General features: G+C 39.9%; 1 protein-coding gene across 10 annotated transcripts in view; it reads right to left on the bottom strand.

Moving 5' to 3' along the window:
* The window catches only part of relch (RAB11 binding and LisH domain, coiled-coil and HEAT repeat containing), a 39950-nt gene that overhangs the window by 2562 nt on the left and 17607 nt on the right, over positions 1-19781 (bottom strand). For 5 of the 10 annotated variants that reach the window (XM_047348967.1, XM_047348969.1, XM_047348970.1 and 2 more), the window contains 17 exons: positions 14048-14160; positions 13817-13907; positions 11584-11655; positions 11356-11496; positions 11087-11251; positions 10848-10995; positions 10556-10712; positions 10000-10123; positions 9641-9689; positions 8825-8904; positions 7841-7947; positions 7659-7758; positions 6293-6375; positions 3064-3127; positions 2807-2945; positions 2560-2676; positions 448-536 (listed from right to left, as the gene is read on the bottom strand). In XM_047348967.1, coding sequence (XP_047204923.1) covers positions 448-536; positions 2560-2676; positions 2807-2945; positions 3064-3127; positions 6293-6375; positions 7659-7758; positions 7841-7947; positions 8825-8904; positions 9641-9689; positions 10000-10123; positions 10556-10712; positions 10848-10995; positions 11087-11251; positions 11356-11496; positions 11584-11655; positions 13817-13907; positions 14048-14160 — 1839 coding nt within the window. The other 5 variants (XM_047348968.1, XM_047348971.1, XR_007035647.1 and 2 more) reach the window with 4 other exon arrangements.

Raw genomic sequence — 19781 nt, 5'->3', positions numbered from 1 at the left:
ACAATTTGAGCTGATATGTCACAAAAAGACATCTGTAACACATCTTGACAATACAAAGACATTGCATCTTTTAAATGCCTTGAAAATATAATTAGAACCTGGTATCAGAATCATATGGACAGAGTGGATGTGCACAGAGCGACGCCTCAACTGATCATTAGTCACCTTGGGAAAATGCTCACATGAAGTGGATAGCGTGAGACTTGGCGACAAAAATAAATATTTTAGTTGTGTGTCCATGAGTGTTTCTGTGAAAGATGTAAAAAGCCAGACGGTCTGCTTTAGTTTTTTGAGATACCTTGGGAATGATGAATGAAGGAAAGGAGGTAGTCAATTCGTGAGCATGCAGATATTTGGGTGTGAGAATCAGAGGTATTAGGAGTCAGCGTGTGTGAGAAGAAAAATAAATCCCCTGTACGTATGAGCGTGTCTAAACAGTTTCCTGACCTCATGCTCCGGAGACAGTTGCTCCATGTCAGCGTGCAGACACCTGAGGCCCGGCAGGAAATGGTTGACCATAACCTCCTCAGAAATGACTGGACAACTTGTTAAGGACGGGAATAAAAACGAATAATGGTGCCACTTCATTTGGAGCATAACAAAGTCATTACAACAAAGAAGGTTTCCAGATTTTGTTCTTTTATAACTATCTTAACACAGTTTTAATTAACAGTTTACAGACAAAGTTACGCAATGAAAAAGCATGCTACAGCGCTAAGATGATTCAGACCCCACTAAGCTCTGGTGCATACCACCTCAGCAGCCCTGGAGATGTTTTCTAATTAATCGGTGGCCTTGATTATAGTTTAGACACAACTCATCTGTCAAACTGGATGGTAGGAATGTGACTCCTGAGGACAACTGTACTTCAGAGGTTAGGAAATTGATCCTTTAGCTAATGAGCACAGGACAGTAGGCAAATAGAAACCCTTTTTGACTTTAAATCTGGATCTGGCTACCCTGCCAAACTAAATGTAAGGATTTCGTAAAGTATGTGACAAAACAAGCCAGTGATCGGTATGAATACGATCCATAGATTGCATACATTGATGGGAGAATCTTACAAACAATCATTGCTTAACCAATCAGACCATAAAGGAGGAGTTGCCTAACTTAAGGAATTCCTTACATGATTTTGAGCCTGAAAAAACTCCCAGAGCATGAGAAACACAATTTGACTCAACAAACATTAAAGGGTTTGATCAGAACTCCCCAGGGCCTGTTCAGAGGAAAGATCAGTCACTGATTAAAACCATCCTTGAAGACAAATAGAAAGATGGATCCCTAAGAACAAGCTTCTTACATTTTATTTTAAAATTCCAGACCAGTAAAGGTAAAGAAGAGACACGTGGAAATAATTAAATCAGTGATTGGCAGTTTGAAAGTTTTTGTGCAGAACTTTCTTCCAAAGAAAAAAAGGACCAATTTAACGGAACATTCAATAAAAAAATAATATCAGTTTTCTTTGATTGGCATAATGCAAAGGCTATAGCTCTTTAGGCCTAAAGAGACCGGTAAAAAGATTATCATTAATATTGAGTTGAAGAAGATAGAATCTGCAAACAGAAAAAAGAAAAACCGAGATTTCTTGCTGTAAAGCAGCTCTCTATTTATAAATGTATAAACCTTTGAGTAATTACCCAGTGTTTAAGACAACTTTTCAATACAAAGAAATAAAATACATCTATATGAAATAAAAACATTTAAAATACTTGTACTTTTACTGAGATAATTGAATGTTGTGTCTTTTACTGTTACTGCTGGTGGCAGCCCTGTTGCCACCAGAAACAAATGTGGAATAGAGGTGCAATTCTCAGCACACTGCTATTTTATCTGTGACTGCATGTGCTCTGCCACATGTCACGGTTTGAGGGCTTATGTGGGACGATCCGTGAACAAATCCGTATTTTTAGGCATGGGAATGTACAGCTTCAGAGCTTGTCACACTGATTACAAGAAAAAAGAAATGTACAGTGGGAGGTATACCCTCTGAGGTTTGGGCTACACCTCCTGGACACAACAGCACTGAAATGACAGCCTACCAAAAATCCACAGGAATGAACTTTAGGCTAACTGGGCTCTGTCTGTGTGTGCTGGACCTGGGTGCGGCACGGTCGGTGGAGGAAAGGCGCGGCCGACGGAGGGAAAAGAATCACAGAAGAGCGGGATGAAAGATGTGAAGCAGAAGCAACATAAACCAGGATCCTACCCAGAGAAACGTTTCCGAGGATTGGAGCTGATGTTCTAACCTTTTCTCTTCACACACTTTCTCCCGCTTTCATTCTCTGCTTTGCCTAACCAACCCTATAATTACTTGTATCCCCAGAATGGAGGCAGCTTGCTTTTCCTTTCTCCCACTGCCAAATGACAGACAAACCCGTCCAACATATACAATGAACCACACTCTCAGTCCCACACTGACTCGCACAAGTGACCCCGAATCCAATCCAAGAATGAGAGAAAATCCTCTCGAAAAACATGAGCTAAACAAATGAGCTCTAAAGTTGTTCTATAATGTCTATAACAAGTTGGAATCAAGACAAGAAAAATAAAGGATACAGCAGCAGGAGAGGGCACTGTAGGCCTCGAACAGGTGGATGGCGATGTCGATCCTCTTGCTTTCCGCCGACTGACTGTTGTTGGCTAATGCGAGCTTATGAAGGTGCGGGAGAACAACTTCAGGTATACAGAAAGCCAAAGATTGAAAAAAAAAACTATTAGTGTAGTTCAGAGAAGAGTGAAACAAATCATGATGGTGACATATGGGAGATGTTTTTATTTTTTAGGATTTGTGTTTGGTACATACAGTCATCTCTGAAGCGCGGCTCTGCATTAGGTCCGACCCTTCCAAACGTCCTGATGATCTCTATGTGCAAAGAGTGCTGATCCTGGTACTGAGGGTCTTCGAGAAATGATGCCAGCTGCATTTTCACACGCTCTAGTAGCTACACACAAACACATAAAGTATTAGTAGACATTTCCAGAAATGTATAAAATCTCCTTTAAACAACTGCATCATCAGCATATAAATGTAACCACTCAATCGGCTGTTCATTTCCTCACCTCTTTCTGTGTGACAGTCTCCATAATGGTGCCAAAGGCAGGAATAGTGGCAATCCTGACTGATCTGCAAGCAGGAAAACGGAAAAAAAACGCTGACCATTCTCTGCTATCGTGATATTCTGTTAGCTACTTGTCATAGTTCTTAACGGTTTGACTTTACGTCAGGACCAAAAGAACATAAATGTTATCTGCCAAAAGATGCCCCATATTTAAAAACAGTTGAATCACCACATTGTTGTGTTCAGATATCATCAAAGCCCATGTGGAAGCAGAAGCTGTCATCAGCAGAGACTCCTACAGGTTTCCCAGGCCACTTCCAGGTTTTCAAACAAAGCTTACAAAATTTATGCACATTTCTTAATTCAGTGGCACCTTGTGTCAACAACGACCAAAACCAGAAAGGAGTAGGTCCACTTTGGTTGACATGTGTTCTATGTTATTTCCAAATGCAGTACTTAGGAGTGTAATGACCTGATCGAAACCACAAATAAGACAGAGCGGGTTGTTCTCTAGCCAGTTCAAGCTCTGCCATATGTTCAGCTTCTTTCATGATCAGATGTGACATTTACCCTGAATTAATAGGAGTTGCCAATTGCTCAACTCGTTGCCTATACCTGACTGATAGCTGCAGCCCTAGCTGCTGCAGCCCTAGCTGGGCTTTACCACTTTGTTGCCTAACAGTAGTAAGACTCTGCATTGCAAGGGTGATAGTCTCATTACTAATAATTGAGTTCAGTCACAGTCAGGTATTAGAAATGTAACCTCCTGGTTGGTAAATGATGACGGAGAATTGACACTAGGATATAGCACAAGCCATGAGTTTTCAGGGTTTTAAAAAAGCTACTTTTTGCAGATAACATTTGACCAAACCTGACATTTAAAGTGTTGGATCAAGAGACAGTGTCAGTCATTTCTTTAACATATAAAAATAAACTGTCAGCTTTCTAAAAAGGCATAAAAACTAAAGGTAACTAAATGCTTATTTTTGCTAAAGTGAGGATCTTTAGAGTACTTTAAAGTAGTCAGTATCTCACATGTGATTTACAGTAGTAAAAGCCCATTTATGCTCCCTTTACACACATAAACAGGTCCACCTGTTTCTAATGTTGTCAAGGATTGCAATCATGCTTTCAATGCTTTTATTAAGTTGGCGTTGTTGGCCAATGTAGCCACTAGAGGGACGTTCAAAGTGGCTTCCAAATTAGTGGAAAAAAGCAAATATAGTTAAGGTGGAGGAAATCTTGATAATTTACATCTCATAAACAAAAGACGCCACAGCAGACGAATGTGGTCTGTGCGGCAATCAAATGCATCACGGCACTTGGGTGGAGAATTTCTGTCATTGTCTTCTTCATTTCTTTTGCTGACAGCACATGAGCAACAGTGCCCCCACAGTCAAAACCACTAGCAGATAGTCTGCTTGAGTTCTTTTAGAGGTTGGAAATTTGTTCTTAAGTTGACCATCTTGTAAACAGCTGTTACATTGACTCCTCCATTAACACTGCTAATTCTCCAAAATGAGACGGTTCTGACTGCTGCCTAATGCAGATAACAATACTTCCTGCTTATAACAGCAATAATCTATGGTGTATTTGGAAGTAGACAGTTTCCTAAGTGCAACAGATGGCAACCAGAATAAATGTAGTTTGGAGAATCAGAAGTTCTCATGAAGGAGTAAAACTAAGGGCTATTCTGCCCAAGCAGATTTCTGTTATTACAAACCAGTTCTGGTAAAAGCTTCACTGTAAACTTGTAAGCCGTGTTACTTTCTCATCAATGGTTACTTCGCTGAAAGTTAACAGTTATTTACACTTAAAACAGGTCTTTTTTGAACACCAACAGTGTTACAATATGTTTTGGCAGAAATGAGTACAAAAACATTGACTACTTTAAATCTACCCACTCCTGTGTAATGATCTGGTGCAAAGGTATCTGTATTGAAAAAAGTTAATGTGGTAATATGTCAATGTTAAATAATCATTAGAATTATGGTAGAATTAGAACAAAAGTCAAGATACACATAAGCCACCTGGGGATTATCAGTTTGCTTTGCCACAGTAATTGTAAAATTGCTTTTTTATTTTATCTCGATTATAATTTTTCTCATAATCTGCTGATTGTACAACATTTCTTAGGTTTCAAACAATCAGCAAGATTTTGATCCTAAAATTGTTAAACAATGTCAAGGTTTAATGTACAAGTTCATGCCAACTGTACAAACGAACACGTGTATCTACATAGAATGATGATATGAAAGAGGCTGCATTCCAACAGGGTTGCCACACATTGTCATTAAACGTCTTTCAACATTTCAACACTTCATCTTTCTGGAGGTTACATTATATCCAACATGTTACATTCCTAAGACAAATCTAAACAACCAAACTGGTTTACACAGTAAGGATGCAGCTAATAAAATGACAATGATTTCAGAGAGTTTTGCTTCGGTTTTTGTATTGATTGACTCACAATTCAGGCCCACTGCACAGAGTTATTAGGGCTGGAGCCGCCCGACGGTCAACTAATGCTTCACTCATGCCTCGAAGAACCAACTGCAAACCCACCACACAGCAGGATGAGAGAGTGGGAGAGGTACGGTAAGGGAGAAGTGAAAGTGAGAGGCAGAGATAGAGGGGATCATAAAGGTTTTAGAATGAAAGAGAAAAGAACAGGGTGACAGGTCAAATAGAGAGATGGAGCAAAATATATCCAACCACCAATAGAGTCCTTTTGAAGATGCCCTGCTTCAACGAGGAGAGGGTGGGGGAGGAAGAGGAGGGGTGGGGGGGTAACAGATGAGCATGCAGGGATGATGCTGTCTTCAGATGTGGACCGTTTGCATGCACCAATCTGAAGGGAATGGGTTAGTGTTGAGGACAGATGAGGCGATGAGAGCTGGCATGCGTTAGTGTTGCAGGATGATGACGGAGACTTGCAGAAAATTTGTGTTAACAGTAGTTGCACAGTAGAACCACCCCAGCACAGCCTAAACCTAAACAGGAGCCACTTGAAACAAAAAAAAAAACAAGGCCAATTTAATACAAAAGGTCTCACTGAAATCCTACATCTTAGAAGGGTTAGATAATCTCTTTTTTTTTTTTTTAGAAATGATCCAGTTTTGCTGTTAGCTTGCTCCACGCAGGTACAGATTTGTTCTAGTGTGATAGTTCTCAGGCAGCGGAGAGAAGGGGGAAAGAGACGCAGCATTGTTTACTGTTGTTCCACTTACATTTCGGGGTCGGAAGACAGTGTGATGAGAGCCGGCACCACTCTCTGAGCTACCAGCGTCTCATTCACCCCCTTCACCAGCAGCTGATTGGATTGGACAGAGCCAGCCGTGTGGTCACATAGGCGGGAGGGGCATTTTGGACAAGAGCGAGCAACACCGGCAAAAGACAGAGAAGAAAAAAAAAAAAAAGCAAAAGAAAGAAAGTAGGGAAAAACAGAAAGAAAACAAACACAAAAAAGAGGAATAAAGTGATATACAAAAACTATAGCTGCAAGGCACAGAACGGCACTACACGCATCAGGCAAATGTGTGTACATATAGTTTTACACTTTCTCTCATACACACACACACACCCAGTTTTATGCTAGCTCAACTTCACATCTACTACTACGGTATAGCGAGCTCAAAGCCGTGGGTTCTTTCCACAGACTCCAGATCAAATTATTTCATCAAATTAAATTCAGAAAATCATTTTGAGTCAGGGAATTTGATCTGGCATGTGTGGCAAAGGCCCTCCCCCTTCGATCCACAGACCTAACAATGGTGGACAACTGTACACTATGGAATGGTGACAGTGATGTGCTTTGGGAAAGGGCAAGAAATTTACAAAACAGGGGGACATGAAGACAGCTCGCCACTCTTCCTCCCCCGATTATAGATAAAGATATGCCAAGTTACACCGTTATAACCAGACCCCCTGCCAACATCTGATCTGAAGTGTGCACAGACCTCATTTTTAATTTTTGTCTTGAGTCCAGTCAGCAGATAATAGCAGATCAGCAATGTTTAATGTTTCCATAAGGTTTGGAAGTTTTTTTTTAAGACCTCTTTGTTACAGAGTACCCCCAGTTTGCTGACCTCAGCATTTCAACGACACAGAGCAGATATTTATGTAGCAACCTCTTAGATCACTGCACAGTGAAAGGTCTGATGTTAGCTTGAGGAGGGTTTGGTCACACAGTTGGAACCAGACAGCTGAGAACATGCTGCCAAAGTTTTCATTTACACTCAAAAGACAAAACAGCTTAATATAATATGCATCTTTAATAGCAGCAAAAAGCAAAGCTAGCACAATTACAGCAAATAGATGAACGTTAAAGTAAATGTATACTGTAAAACTGTAGACATAGGTTTAAATGCTGCAGACAATTTTTACTTAATAAAAAAAATGTGTACAGTACATATATATTTAAACACTAGAATACAAATAATTCTAAAGCACAATAAATTAAGGAGATTTTATCTACTATTTAATACAGCTTTGCTATATGTATCTATATCTTTATATCTATTTCTATAGATATATCTATAACATCTTAATAAGAATGTGACAAAAAATATAAATCTGTATTAGGTAGATCTGTACCTCAAACATTCGTGCTGCTGTACACCGGACCAGAGCAGACGTATGGACCACCCCGTACCACAGGACAGTCAGCAGCAGTTCATGATACACTGGGTTGGCACTGACACGGACAAAAGAATGGAATGGAAAATTTAGGTCACCTATATGCATCTATACATCTATCCATATTTGTAGTGCCTTACCCCAGTTCCACGAAGGAGGCCTTCAAGCTGTCAAGAGGAGCATGAGAAAGAGACAGGGTCGTCATAACGTCCTCCAGGAACCCCACCAACAGCTTGCGATCTTCCTCCTGTACAGATGTGATGGCAAATTTAAAACAATTAGATTAACTGATTACATACAAATGTAATTAATTCGTTAGCATTTTCATATCCACACGTGTGATATTTTAGAAAACTCAACCAAGAGATTAAAAGGTGTTTTTTGCAACAATTTTAAAGAGCTCAAGTTGCTCTGGGCATTTCTTTTGTAATTTTCTGTTCAAATGTACTCAAAATACAGCACTGCAAATGTTTATTCTGTTTTGCAAGAAAACGTTTGTGAACACAATTGCAAAACAATTTGTTTGGGTGCAAATGTTACAATAATCCAAAAAACAGAAAAGCATACAGTTTTTACCTTTATATTATGCAACAGAAATCAAGGGTCCAATAAACAAAAGAAAGGTTATTATTCTTTATTTTATTAAAGTTTTAAATAATTTCATACATTTCTGTGGTTATTTACAAGACAACAACACACTTCCTTGAATCTAATTTTCTAGTGCTGAGCATAAAAGAGCAAAGAAAATAATTTCTTAGAAAGAAAAATAAATTGCTAACTTTTGAAAAAAAGGTCAACATCATCATGCATCAGCATGTCATGTGATCCATTCTCTGTTGAGTTAATCTTAGATAATCATGTAATTCAGTCTTCTTTTGGGTCTAAAACTACCACTTCTATCGGGGAAACTAAAATTATTAGTTCATTTAAGGTCAATTTGTTACATGTAAGTGTTGAATTGAAACCTAATTTACACAAATAGGTTTATATGTGTTATAGTCTTAAAAACAAAAAAAGAATAAACCAACAAGAACCTTAAAGAAAACCAGGAACTGGTATTGGCCAAGAAAAGCCAGAAGCATCTCTTGTAAAAAAAATAAAAATAAAATCAATGTTAAAGTTACCTGATTGTAACAAGTCAGAACCCCAGTGGCATAGATTGGGACTGTGGCTTTGGTCAGAATGCCGTTTCCTGCTGAGGCATCTGAAAAAGCGATGAAATCCAAACAAAATTCTCAACCACCTTCATAACCCAAGTTAGATGAACTTCATAGATTGGAGAAAATTATATCAAACGATTACACTTTATATTAAAATAGTATGGAAAAAGTCTGGCAATCAAAATTTAAAGTTAAAGTAAGAAACAAAAATTCTCCTGCAGTGGTACTGTAAAATGGGTTCTTGAACCAACATACAAGGCTCAAATATGTGCTTTAACATCTTTTCTTTTTAAGTGCTTGATTGATTAGCAAAATGGAAAAATAGCAACATACATATATGGGGAGATGATTCACTGTGTTTCATATTACAGTCCTAATTTGTTACCAAGACACTGCCTGAAAAAATGTGGGCAGATTATACAATATATTATTGTGGTATTACAGAAACCCACAGAATGGGACACATGCTATGTAGAGATCAGGGTGACCTCAACACTGACAGGGTTTCAGAAGAAAACACATTTCATAAATGGCCACAATACCAAAGCTAAATGACTTGGCAGCTAAATGAGACCAAGGACCCCGGTATAACTACAGAAACATGTCTGGAATTAAAAACAACAAAAAAAGAAACAAGAAGGGGAACACCCAAAACTGACTTCAAATAGTTAGTTCACATCAATTGTGTCTGGAGTCTAAACTCCACCTATCAGCATTCTCTTCAGAGAGCTAAAGAAAATCTATAAACAGAAAATGAGAGAAATTAAAAGTAGCCCTTACCAACATTCTCTTCAGATAGTCTGAGAATCTCCTGGAACTGTGGTTTCACCTAAACAAGCAGGAAGGTACATACAGTATGCCCATGTTGTTTATTTATTGTGGATCTTAAAAAGATAAAACTCGTTTGCTGTAAACCCCTGGTGCTGTTTTAAAAAACAACAAGGTAAAACGTTCGATGGAGACATTGTTTTTTTATTGGATCGGTAATAGGGATTTACGTTTCCATTTAGGTACAGTTCATAATTAAGTGGTAACATTGAGATTACCATAAAATAAGCTAACAGAAAACTTCAGGACTGCTTGTCATGACCCCTCAAGCAAAGCATAATAGTTAAGCACAGGAGGTGACTGAGCTTTACCTTAGTGTTAGTGAAGATCTTGCCAAACGTGCGACAGAACCTCCAGAAAAAACGAGAGAACTCGTGAACACAGGTTGATGAAGTCACGTTGATGCGACCCACAATCTCTATGAGTTGAGGAAGGCTAGAGAAAGAAAACACAGACATAAATTAGGTACACAAGCATTTCTATACAGTGTTTACTGTGTTTAGATCACTGAATACAGTGCTTACAAAAGTATTCATACTGCTGAAACGTTCTACATTTTGTCATGTTGCATCCACAAAGTTCATTGTATTTTATTAGGATTTTATGAAATAGACCAACACACAGCAGCGCATAATTTTGAAATGGAAGGAAAATTATACATGGTTTGCTTACAACATTTTCAACAGATAGAAATCTGCAAAGTGTGGCATGCATTTGTATTCAGAACTGCTGAGTTAAGAATTATCAGCATCACAAGTTCAAGAACACTTGTACAGCAGTAAGAATCCTAATCCCAAATAAGTTTAATTAGTTTATTAAAATTTAGGTGACAGTTGGACACTAAGTGCTTATGTGAATATCACTTACAGCTGGTTGACCACCCACAACAAGCTTTCCCAGCCAGTGGTTCCCTCATGCTCTAGCTGGTGGTCATAGAGGAGCAGCAAGGAGCTAAGTAGCTCTCTGCTTCCAATTATGATAGCCATGTCCTGGAGAGGAGAGGCTGGCCTTGGGAACCGGGTCACTAGAAGACACACACACAAAAAAAGGTACAAAAACAGACAAACGCTGCCTATTCACCCCACAATTCTGCTAAACATTCTGTTAACCTACTGCAATCTTTGTTAAGAGAAACCTCTGTGCATTTGGGCCATTTTACCTTCTATTGCAGGTATGTCCTCGTGGAGTTTGACTCTGCTGGTGAAGGGTGCGTTCTGCAGCACCACTGCAAACAGAGGTGGAATAAGGGACTGAAGAGCTGACAGAAAAACATGCAGTTTGTGTTCATCCAGACCATGTTCTCCCTGCTGTGGAGAGAAGTCGCAGTTAGAATGAAACGCAAACTACATCAGACTAATACCAAATACAAAGATTTTATAAACCAACACAGAAACTCACTGTAAGCAGTTTCTCTATACGAGACAGCAGGGAAGGTATGAGTGCAGTGTGCAGGGTGCCCAGTTCTGTGGTCCAGGCAGAAAAGGCAGGGATGAAGACCTGGTGGACTGCATTGACCACCCGCTCTGATGGGTCCCCAAGGGAGAGCAGCATTAACTCAAATCCCTGCAATAATAAAACAGCAGTTTGGCAAAAATCCCACAACAGTGGGTTGGTTGAGTGGTATTTAAAAAGGCCATGATTTACATTCCTTCTTCCAAAAGATTTACCTGGGCGTATTTGTCAGAGTCATCGATGTAACCCATAATAATACCCAGGCTTTTGACAACAGCCTCTCTGACCATGTCAGCCTTGTCCTCAGCAAGCATCTGCTGCAGCATAGACAACACCAGGGAACTGCGAATCTCCTTCTGAAAAAAGGAGGAAAAAAGTACGTTTTTAGTAATCAATAATCTATCACAACCGTGTTTTGAACTCTTTGCATAGTAAAAACCTACAGGCAGATAAGGTGCTAAGGCTCCACAGGCTTCAGCCACCAACAATCGTCTCTCAGGATATTTGTGGTTAATCTGTGGAGGCCAAATGTACACAGAGAAATGTTAAATGTAAAAGAGGAACATAAGTTGAAAAGGAAACCAGACACAAGCTGGGGTGCAGTCACAATGGAATGGAAACAACTGGAGTATCATAAACATGCTGACCCTGTGGAAAGCACAATTTGTCTTTGTCTGTAGATTCTCAGCCTCCGGACAGCTGGTAGCGGCCATCGCCATTGCAGTAGATTTTGTTTATCGTGAATGTGGTTGCACAGGTGGCAATAAAAACAAAACTGCTATCTCATTTATGTCAGGGTCTCCTAAAAAGCACTGCAAGCTAGTTCCATAATCAGAGAGCAGCAATAAACAGATTTTGCACTGAAACCAAGTGATTTCTTCATAATCTTCTTTACATTTGCATTACAGCTCTGGAGGTCTCTAGCATAATTTACATTTGGACACTAGAAGGACGCTAGGAAGAAAGAGCAAAAGGAAGAATTAAGGAAGCATCACAAAGAAAGCAGGAGGGAAGGACAAAAATAGAAACAAGAAAGGAAACAAGGGATAAGGAAGGACATAAGGAAAATAAAAGGAAGAAAACAAGGACAAACAAGACTGATATGATGTAGAAACAAGAAATGAAAATAGGTAAGGACACAAAGAAAGACAGCCAAAGGGAAGGACACAAGGAAGGAAAGACACACAAAAAAATTAAGGACAAAAGGGAAAGAGGGACAGAGAGAAGGCTACAAGGAAATTACATTGAGATTGAGACAGAGAGAGAAAATAAAAAATACTGATGGTTGGTTATGTCAATTATTAATATAATTTTAAACATTCATATAGTGAATCACACCCCTTAAGCCTTTTCCCATTTTGTGAGCTTACAAGCATCAAGTTCAATGTATTCACATAACTGTAAAGCAGTAGGAAAATGAGAAATGGTTTTAAGAATGTGCCACCAATAAACCCTGAAAAGCATGGCGTACAAATACATTCATCCCACTTATCTCTGATATCCCTTGATAAAACCCACGCATCCCTTCAGAAGTCAACAAATTAGAAACAAAGGACATCTATGTGTGATTTAATCAATCCATAATTTAATGGGTTGTGCAGTGCACAATTTATCACCGGAAAATGGAAACAGTATGGCACAACTGCAGACCTACCAAGACATGGGGGCTCACCTAAACCAAGGATGTCCAAAGTGTGGCCCAGCGGCCATTTGTGGCCTTCGGAATGATTTAGAGCGGCTCTTGACCACAACTCAAGAATGGAATAAAACTGGTTTGCCAACTCAGGTAGTGGATGCAGATAGAGAAATCAGTCTTTGTTTGTTTCATTAAACATTGAGGGTTTAGTTTCTTAGGTTACAATGACAAAAAGTTGTTGCAATATTAATAAATGAGGCAATAATACAATTTTGTGCTGCACTGTCACTAGAAAACTAACACTGCACTTCACTCTGGGCACATCATCTCCACCATAACATATGATTATGGCAGCATCATGTTAAGGGGATGGCATTCTTTAAGATGGACAGGAAGGCTGCACAGAGTGGAGCAGCCTCTTCTTTTCTCTTCTTCTCCACTGCTGTGCAATTAGAGTACCACACTGTGCAGTAGGTGGGTATGGTACTCTATTGTACATTGTAAAATCTGGTCAGCAGCTTTGAGCAGACCAAACCATAGAAGAATTCTCAGACAAAAAAAAAAAAAGAGTCTCTGCTGGGCCTTTTTTATCAGTTGTTTGGTGTTGAGGCTCCAGGTGAGATTGTCCGAGATGTGAAACCGCAAAACTGTTAAGTTGCTGACCCTCTCCACATGCTCACCATCTATGCTCAGCTCTGGATGGATTGTCCTCCTTTTCCTGAAGTCGAACATAAACTTCTTCTTATGACTGAGCACACAGCCTTGGGGCATACCTATGCTAAGTGTGACTGTGGAGGAGGTAAGGGAGCTGGTTTAGACATGCCAGGGTCTTAAAACAATCCCTCATCCACCGGCACAATCGTGCTCCTATGAAATCAAATCTCAATAAAATACATTAAGGGGTAATTGTAACATGGGAAAATAAAAATAAAAAGTTTAAGGCACATGAATACTTTTGCAAGACATTAAAATTCAGTGGTATCAAGTGGAAGAAAAAAAACAAAAATGAAACAGCATCACTTGCAATACATGTACTGTACCTGCTCCCAACACTGAGGAAGTAGCTCGGCTTCGACCCGAGTGGGACCAACATGTCTTGCAAATGCAACACAGCCCGTCAGGATCATCTGTCTATGGACACAGACGTTGACGTACACAAGAACATATCAGTGGATTAGTATTGTATTTTTTCCTTCACCTCAGCAGGATGGTATAACGGGATAAGATGTCAAACATAAAATGTGTGTTCTGTTTATAATCTACGTACTTACCTCTGCTCATCATCCGGTCGCTTGATCAGGTTAAAGAGGATGTGGAGGAGCTGGTCCCTCTCTTTAGGTTCCGGGTGAAGACATGCAGTGCACAATATGAGTGGGATCAGCTCCTGATGGTGAGAGGAGGACAGACAGAAGATCTCACGTTACATAAAGCATCTTTCATAAACAGAGTTGCTTAAAAAAACAGAAGAAAAAGGGGTTGGTAGACATTGAGCAGGCCAGTCAGTAAATGGAGAAGCAGGACTAGGAAAGAAGGAGGTTAAGTTGATTAGAATAGGAAGGAAATTGGAAAGCCACAGGGAGAACTACAAAGGGTATCTTTTGGAAAATAAGAGTCCTCCAATACCGCAGAAAACCTGCTTACCCTAAATATCTTGCCGCTTTTATAAAGACTCAATCAGCTTTGGAGTCACACACACACATTTAGTGTCACATATTATAGAAGCTTACAAACTGCATACACACACCCAGACACAGCGGGATACTGACACATAAATATACAACAAACAAGCTCCCCTCCTAAATCTGAGCTCTATCCCAGAGTTCAGGCAGAGTTCATGGGACCTCCAGCCAGAGGGGAGAGAGCTCAGTTGCCCTCGATAGAGGGCCTCCATGGCCAAACTGCGGTCTGTCTGTCCTACACTCCCTACAAGCACACCAAAATTAAAGAGTGCAAACAGAGTTAAAAATATTTTTTTACCCTTTCCGAGAAGATATCATATTTTCTTGCCAAGTTCTGGAGAAGAAAGCGAAACCCTGATACTAGATGGACATTACAGAGAGAACCGGGTAAAGATAGGGCTCCGGTGAGTCACTCGCTTAATGCTAGACCAACCCTGTGAAGTTAGTGCCAGGCTGGCTGACTTTTCCAAAGTAAAAAATCCAATAATAAAGTATCACAGGGTGGTTTTAAGTGTCTATTGACAAGTTCTGTATGGGTGAAATCAGTTCATGTGTTCAGAACTTGTAAAGGAACTGAGTTCAAACAAATTTAACTGTCACATTCAATACATTTTTAGCCTTGGCTTCTAACAAATCCTTCATGAGAGCAGTTTTCAAAAGCCTACAGCACAGGCTCGATTAAACAACTGGAATAATTCATAAAGTGCACGCATCGACGATCCTAGAAACCACCCTGACTCTAATCAAGTATGAACCCTTGGGTCTCTGAAAGCCAGACTCCTTCGGGGGGTTAAACAAACTAAACTGACCTGTTCTGGGAAACACTGTAGAAAGAATGAGGCCATCAACAAACTAACTCAAGGCCTCTCTTCAAAGACAAGAGCTACTTTATACTGTCATTAAAGGACCAGACTATAGACAAAGTTATCTGATTTTTGATTGAAAAGATTGAAAACATATTTTGGTTTAATTGCTGCACAAAACAGGCCTTCAGGGATTAGTGTATTGCCCAAGAACACATCCTGATGATGCCATGTCAAACCTTTATGTTTCTCACTCATTTGAATTATAAATCTGATATGTATTATTTTACGACTACATCTGTCATGATCATCTCAAGCATTCTGATACAAGTGTTCATTGTTTTTCCAGTTATCAAATAACATAATAAATTCATCCAACAGAAAACACAGAGTCAATATCAGCACCAGTCATTTGACTTGTTTAAAATGAGTAACCCTTGAAGGCCTGTATGTATTTCTTTATAGAAATGCACCAATGGGCTGGTGACCAGAATCAGACAAATTTCGCAACTGTTTTCTGGTCAGTGAATGCACCAAAGCCAAGTACTGCTAAGACGGAATAACAACAACACTCTTCGGTGTGAACACTGTGAGAGGGCTGTAGTTTAGCCGTGGCTATTTTCAGCAGCACTTAGGTGATTAAAAAAGGAAATCGGCCAAAACACATAGAATGCGAAAATTATTTTATAGTCAAATTCTTTATTTTACCGGCTCAACACACAACATTTGAACAAATCTAAGAAAGTAACTGATTTAGAAATTGATTTGAAGTCGTTTTAGATTTGAGTCTTGCACATCAAAAGAAAAGCATATAAATTGCTAACTTTTTCAAGTTGATCTCAAAAAAATCTTTTATTCTCTTTTCTGTAAAACAAGAAAAACTAGGATATGGGTCACTCCATCTTTAAAAACACTTGTGAAATAAAGGAACTGGGTGCAATTCAAATTCCAGTACTACAAGTGAGTCCAGTACCTGAAACAAAAACATGATTTTTACTGATTTACAGAGTCTGATAATACAGCCAGGTGGCAGGCAACCTAAAACAACTCATTGTTTTGCTTTTTAGTGGGTGTCACATCCAAACTAAAAGGTGGGTCTCCAGGCTTGTGGTGGCCACAGAGTTTCAAGTTGCAAAACTGAAGTGTGAGCAGCTGCATCTGCAAATGAGTATGTGGGGCAATGATCTTTGAATCTAACTGACAAAGTGCAAAGTCCACAACAATAAACAGGAGCTCCAAAGGATTCGTGTTCTGCTGTAATTTAATTTCTCACCAACCTCTCCCTTCCCTTTGTTTACCTTGATTTAGCAAAAAGATTAGGAGCTTCTTAACGGCCTGAGGTTGATCATGCCTATACTACCAAGGTAATATGCAAAGCAGTGAAACAGGGAGTTATGACAACCAGACTTACCTCTTTCAGACAATTACAAGTTTTGAACGTGTCAAGTTTGAACACTGTTCGAAAATTAAAACACTTTGTTTTTGGGTAGAATGGACAGATATAAACACAACTTGCATGCATGTGGAGTCAGTGTGCACCTGTGCAGAGGTCTGCTGTTTAGCTCGCAGGGAGCAATGGTTCACTAATGCCTGATCTTTCTCAACACTCATGACCTTCTTTCCTTTTCACTAAAACCTGCTCTGGAATATCATGATCTACTGTCTGAGATAACAAAAAGGACAGAAAGCTGATTAATTCAGATCCAGCAATGCTGTAAAGACAATTTACAGTCCCTTGCAAATGTATTCATACCCCTTGAACTTCTTCACATTGCAATAGACAAACACGAAGCAGTGTATGACTTTGAAGTGGAAGAAAAACTGTACCTGTTTCTCATCATTTTTAAGAACAAAATCTGAAATCAGAATCAGCTTTATTGCCAAGTTCATACATACAAACAAGGAATTTGACTCCGGTACACTTTGCTCTCTGGTTTTTGTTTTTTGCATTAAAGAATATACATATATACAATAAACAAATATACACATATATAAATAAAAAGGTGCATTTGCAACATCTGTATGCTGTTGTTTGGTACTCTATTAAATGATCATCAGAGAAACAGCCTGGGGGAAGAAACTGTCTCTGTGGCGGCTGGTTTTAGTGAACAGTGCTCTGTAGCGGCGGCCTGAAGGTAAAGCTATGAACAGTTTATGTGCAGGGTGTGTGGGGTCTGCAGAGATTTTTCCAGCTCTTTTCCTGACCCTAGACCTGTATAAGTCCTGGATGGAGGGAAGGTCATCTCTGATTATTCTCTCAGCAGTCCTGATTATTTGTTCATCCACAAAACCTGTCCTGTTTTGTGGATGAGCCAAACCACACTGAGATGGATGAAGACTGGACAGACTGAATGATGGCAGTGTAGAAGATGACCAACAGCTCCTGTGGAAGGTTGTACTTCTTGAGTTGCCTCAGGAAGTACAGTCTCTGCTGGGCCTTCTTTCGATCAGTGTCTATGTGTGAAGACCATCTCAGGTCCTCAGAGATGATGGTTCCTAGGAACCTGAAGTGGTCCACAGCTGCTACGGTGTTGTTGAGGATGGTGAGGGGGGTGTATATGGGTGGTGTTCTCCGAAAATCCACCACCATTTCCACAGTCTTGAGTGGGTTGAGTTCCAGGTAGTTCTGACCGCACCAGTGTACCAGCCGATCCACCTCCTGTCTGTATGCAGACTCATCACTGTCCTGGATCAGTCCAATTACAGTGGTGTCGTCTGCAAACTTCAGGAGTTTCGAGTCCGCTGACGTGCAGTCATTTGTGTATAGGGAGAAGAAGAATGGGGATAGAACACACCCCTGGGGGGCACTAGTACTTATTGATATGGAAAGTCAGAAATCTGACTATACATATTTTTTGCTTACATTCAAAATGCTGGATGGACAATGCAGGAAACATTCCCTTACATTGAGAAACATGGGGCTGGCATCATCATAATGAGGGGATGCTGTTTTTCAGCAGGAATGGGGAAGTCAGTCAGGGTTTATGTGAAGATGGAAAGAGCTACTTACAGGATAATACTGAATAATAATCCCAGCGGAGGGTTTCCAAAATGTTCATTGATGCTCTCCATCCAATCTGACAAAGACTGAACTACTTTGCAGCACATAATGGGCAAAATGTTGTGTCACAATTATTGCAAAGCAGGTAAATGCAGTTTTTCCTTTCCTTCACATTTAATTTACTACTTTGTGTGGGTAAATCACATAATTTTACAATAAAAAAGACAGATGTTTGTTGAGTAACATAACAAAATGTGATAACATTTAAGGGGTATGAATACTTGCGCAAGGCACTGTATAACATTATTTAAAAAAAAACGTTTATTTGTAGCATCATATGTGGGATTAGGGTTACGGGTATAGTTTTTTAACCAAAATACTGCTAAAACATTGGAAACCTCAATAACTAATGCAGGAAAATGAACAAAGGAAAACAGCTGAAATCACACAAAACCCCTAAAAAGCTAAAACTGCTGCACTTGTTTGTACTGCAGGATAGTATATTCAATTTTCAAGCGGTGCAAAATCTTTTGGGATTAATTCACACCATCTAAAGGCTCCCACTGTTAAGCGTACTATGAACGGCACGGTCTCCGCACACGCTATCTGCAGACGTTTAAGATTTCATTGTAAAGCATTTCTTGTGACAAATTCCTACTTTTCCCACACCATCTGCCAGGGCTTTATTGTACGAGGAGGAAGAGCTAGTTTACCTTATAGCTTTAGAAAAAGAAAATAAAATAAGTTTTTTTATAAGGCCATTACACTAGACTAAAGACGAAGAAGAGAAATACAATATGCTGGTGAAAGAAATGAAGTGATGGACATCGAGAAACACTTTGGATATCTCCGAATGCATAGTAAGACGTTTGATGAGCTAATTGGGCAAGGCACCTAGCCCTGTTTTGTCTCCACCAGGGCATCCACCATACACCTGTCAGTGAAGTGAATCTGTAGGTCAGCTGGAGCTCTGGGTAACGTCACTTCCTGTTTTCGCTGTTGCACTTGGTGAATCATTTGGTGTGTGATATCTCTTACTTGTTATAATACATAAGCACGTTAAAACACATACTTTCTGTTGCTGTATTTAACGTTTGGGGACTCTCCGTGTTTACACGGTTTTTCTAGTAGTGGTAAGGGGTCGCTAGCTTAGCGTTAGCTCCACCATGGCTACCCGTTCGGCTGTTTCTCTCTCTGAGTCTTCTCCTCTCTCCTGCTCTCTGTGTCAGATGTTCAGTTACTCCTCTGCCTCCTTTAGTGATAATGGTACGTGTAATAAATGTAGCATTTTTGTAGCTTTGGAGGCGAGGGTGTCGGAATTGGAGGCCCGGCTCCGCGCTGTTGAAAAACCAGCAGATAGCCGAGGCCCCTTAGCCAGCGCGGAGCCACCGAGGGTAGCTCTCCGTAGCAGTCCTCCAGCAGAGCCCGCGCAGCCGGGGCCTCAAGCCGGCTGGGTGACGGTACGTAGAAACATAGTCCATAGATCCCACCCCACAGGTCACCACCCACCCGTCTGCATTTC

This window comes from Girardinichthys multiradiatus, chromosome 21, assembly GCF_021462225.1.
Source record: "Girardinichthys multiradiatus isolate DD_20200921_A chromosome 21, DD_fGirMul_XY1, whole genome shotgun sequence".
NCBI lineage: Eukaryota > Metazoa > Chordata > Actinopteri > Cyprinodontiformes > Goodeidae > Girardinichthys > Girardinichthys multiradiatus.
This window is presented reverse-complemented; position numbering and strand designations above follow the sequence as displayed.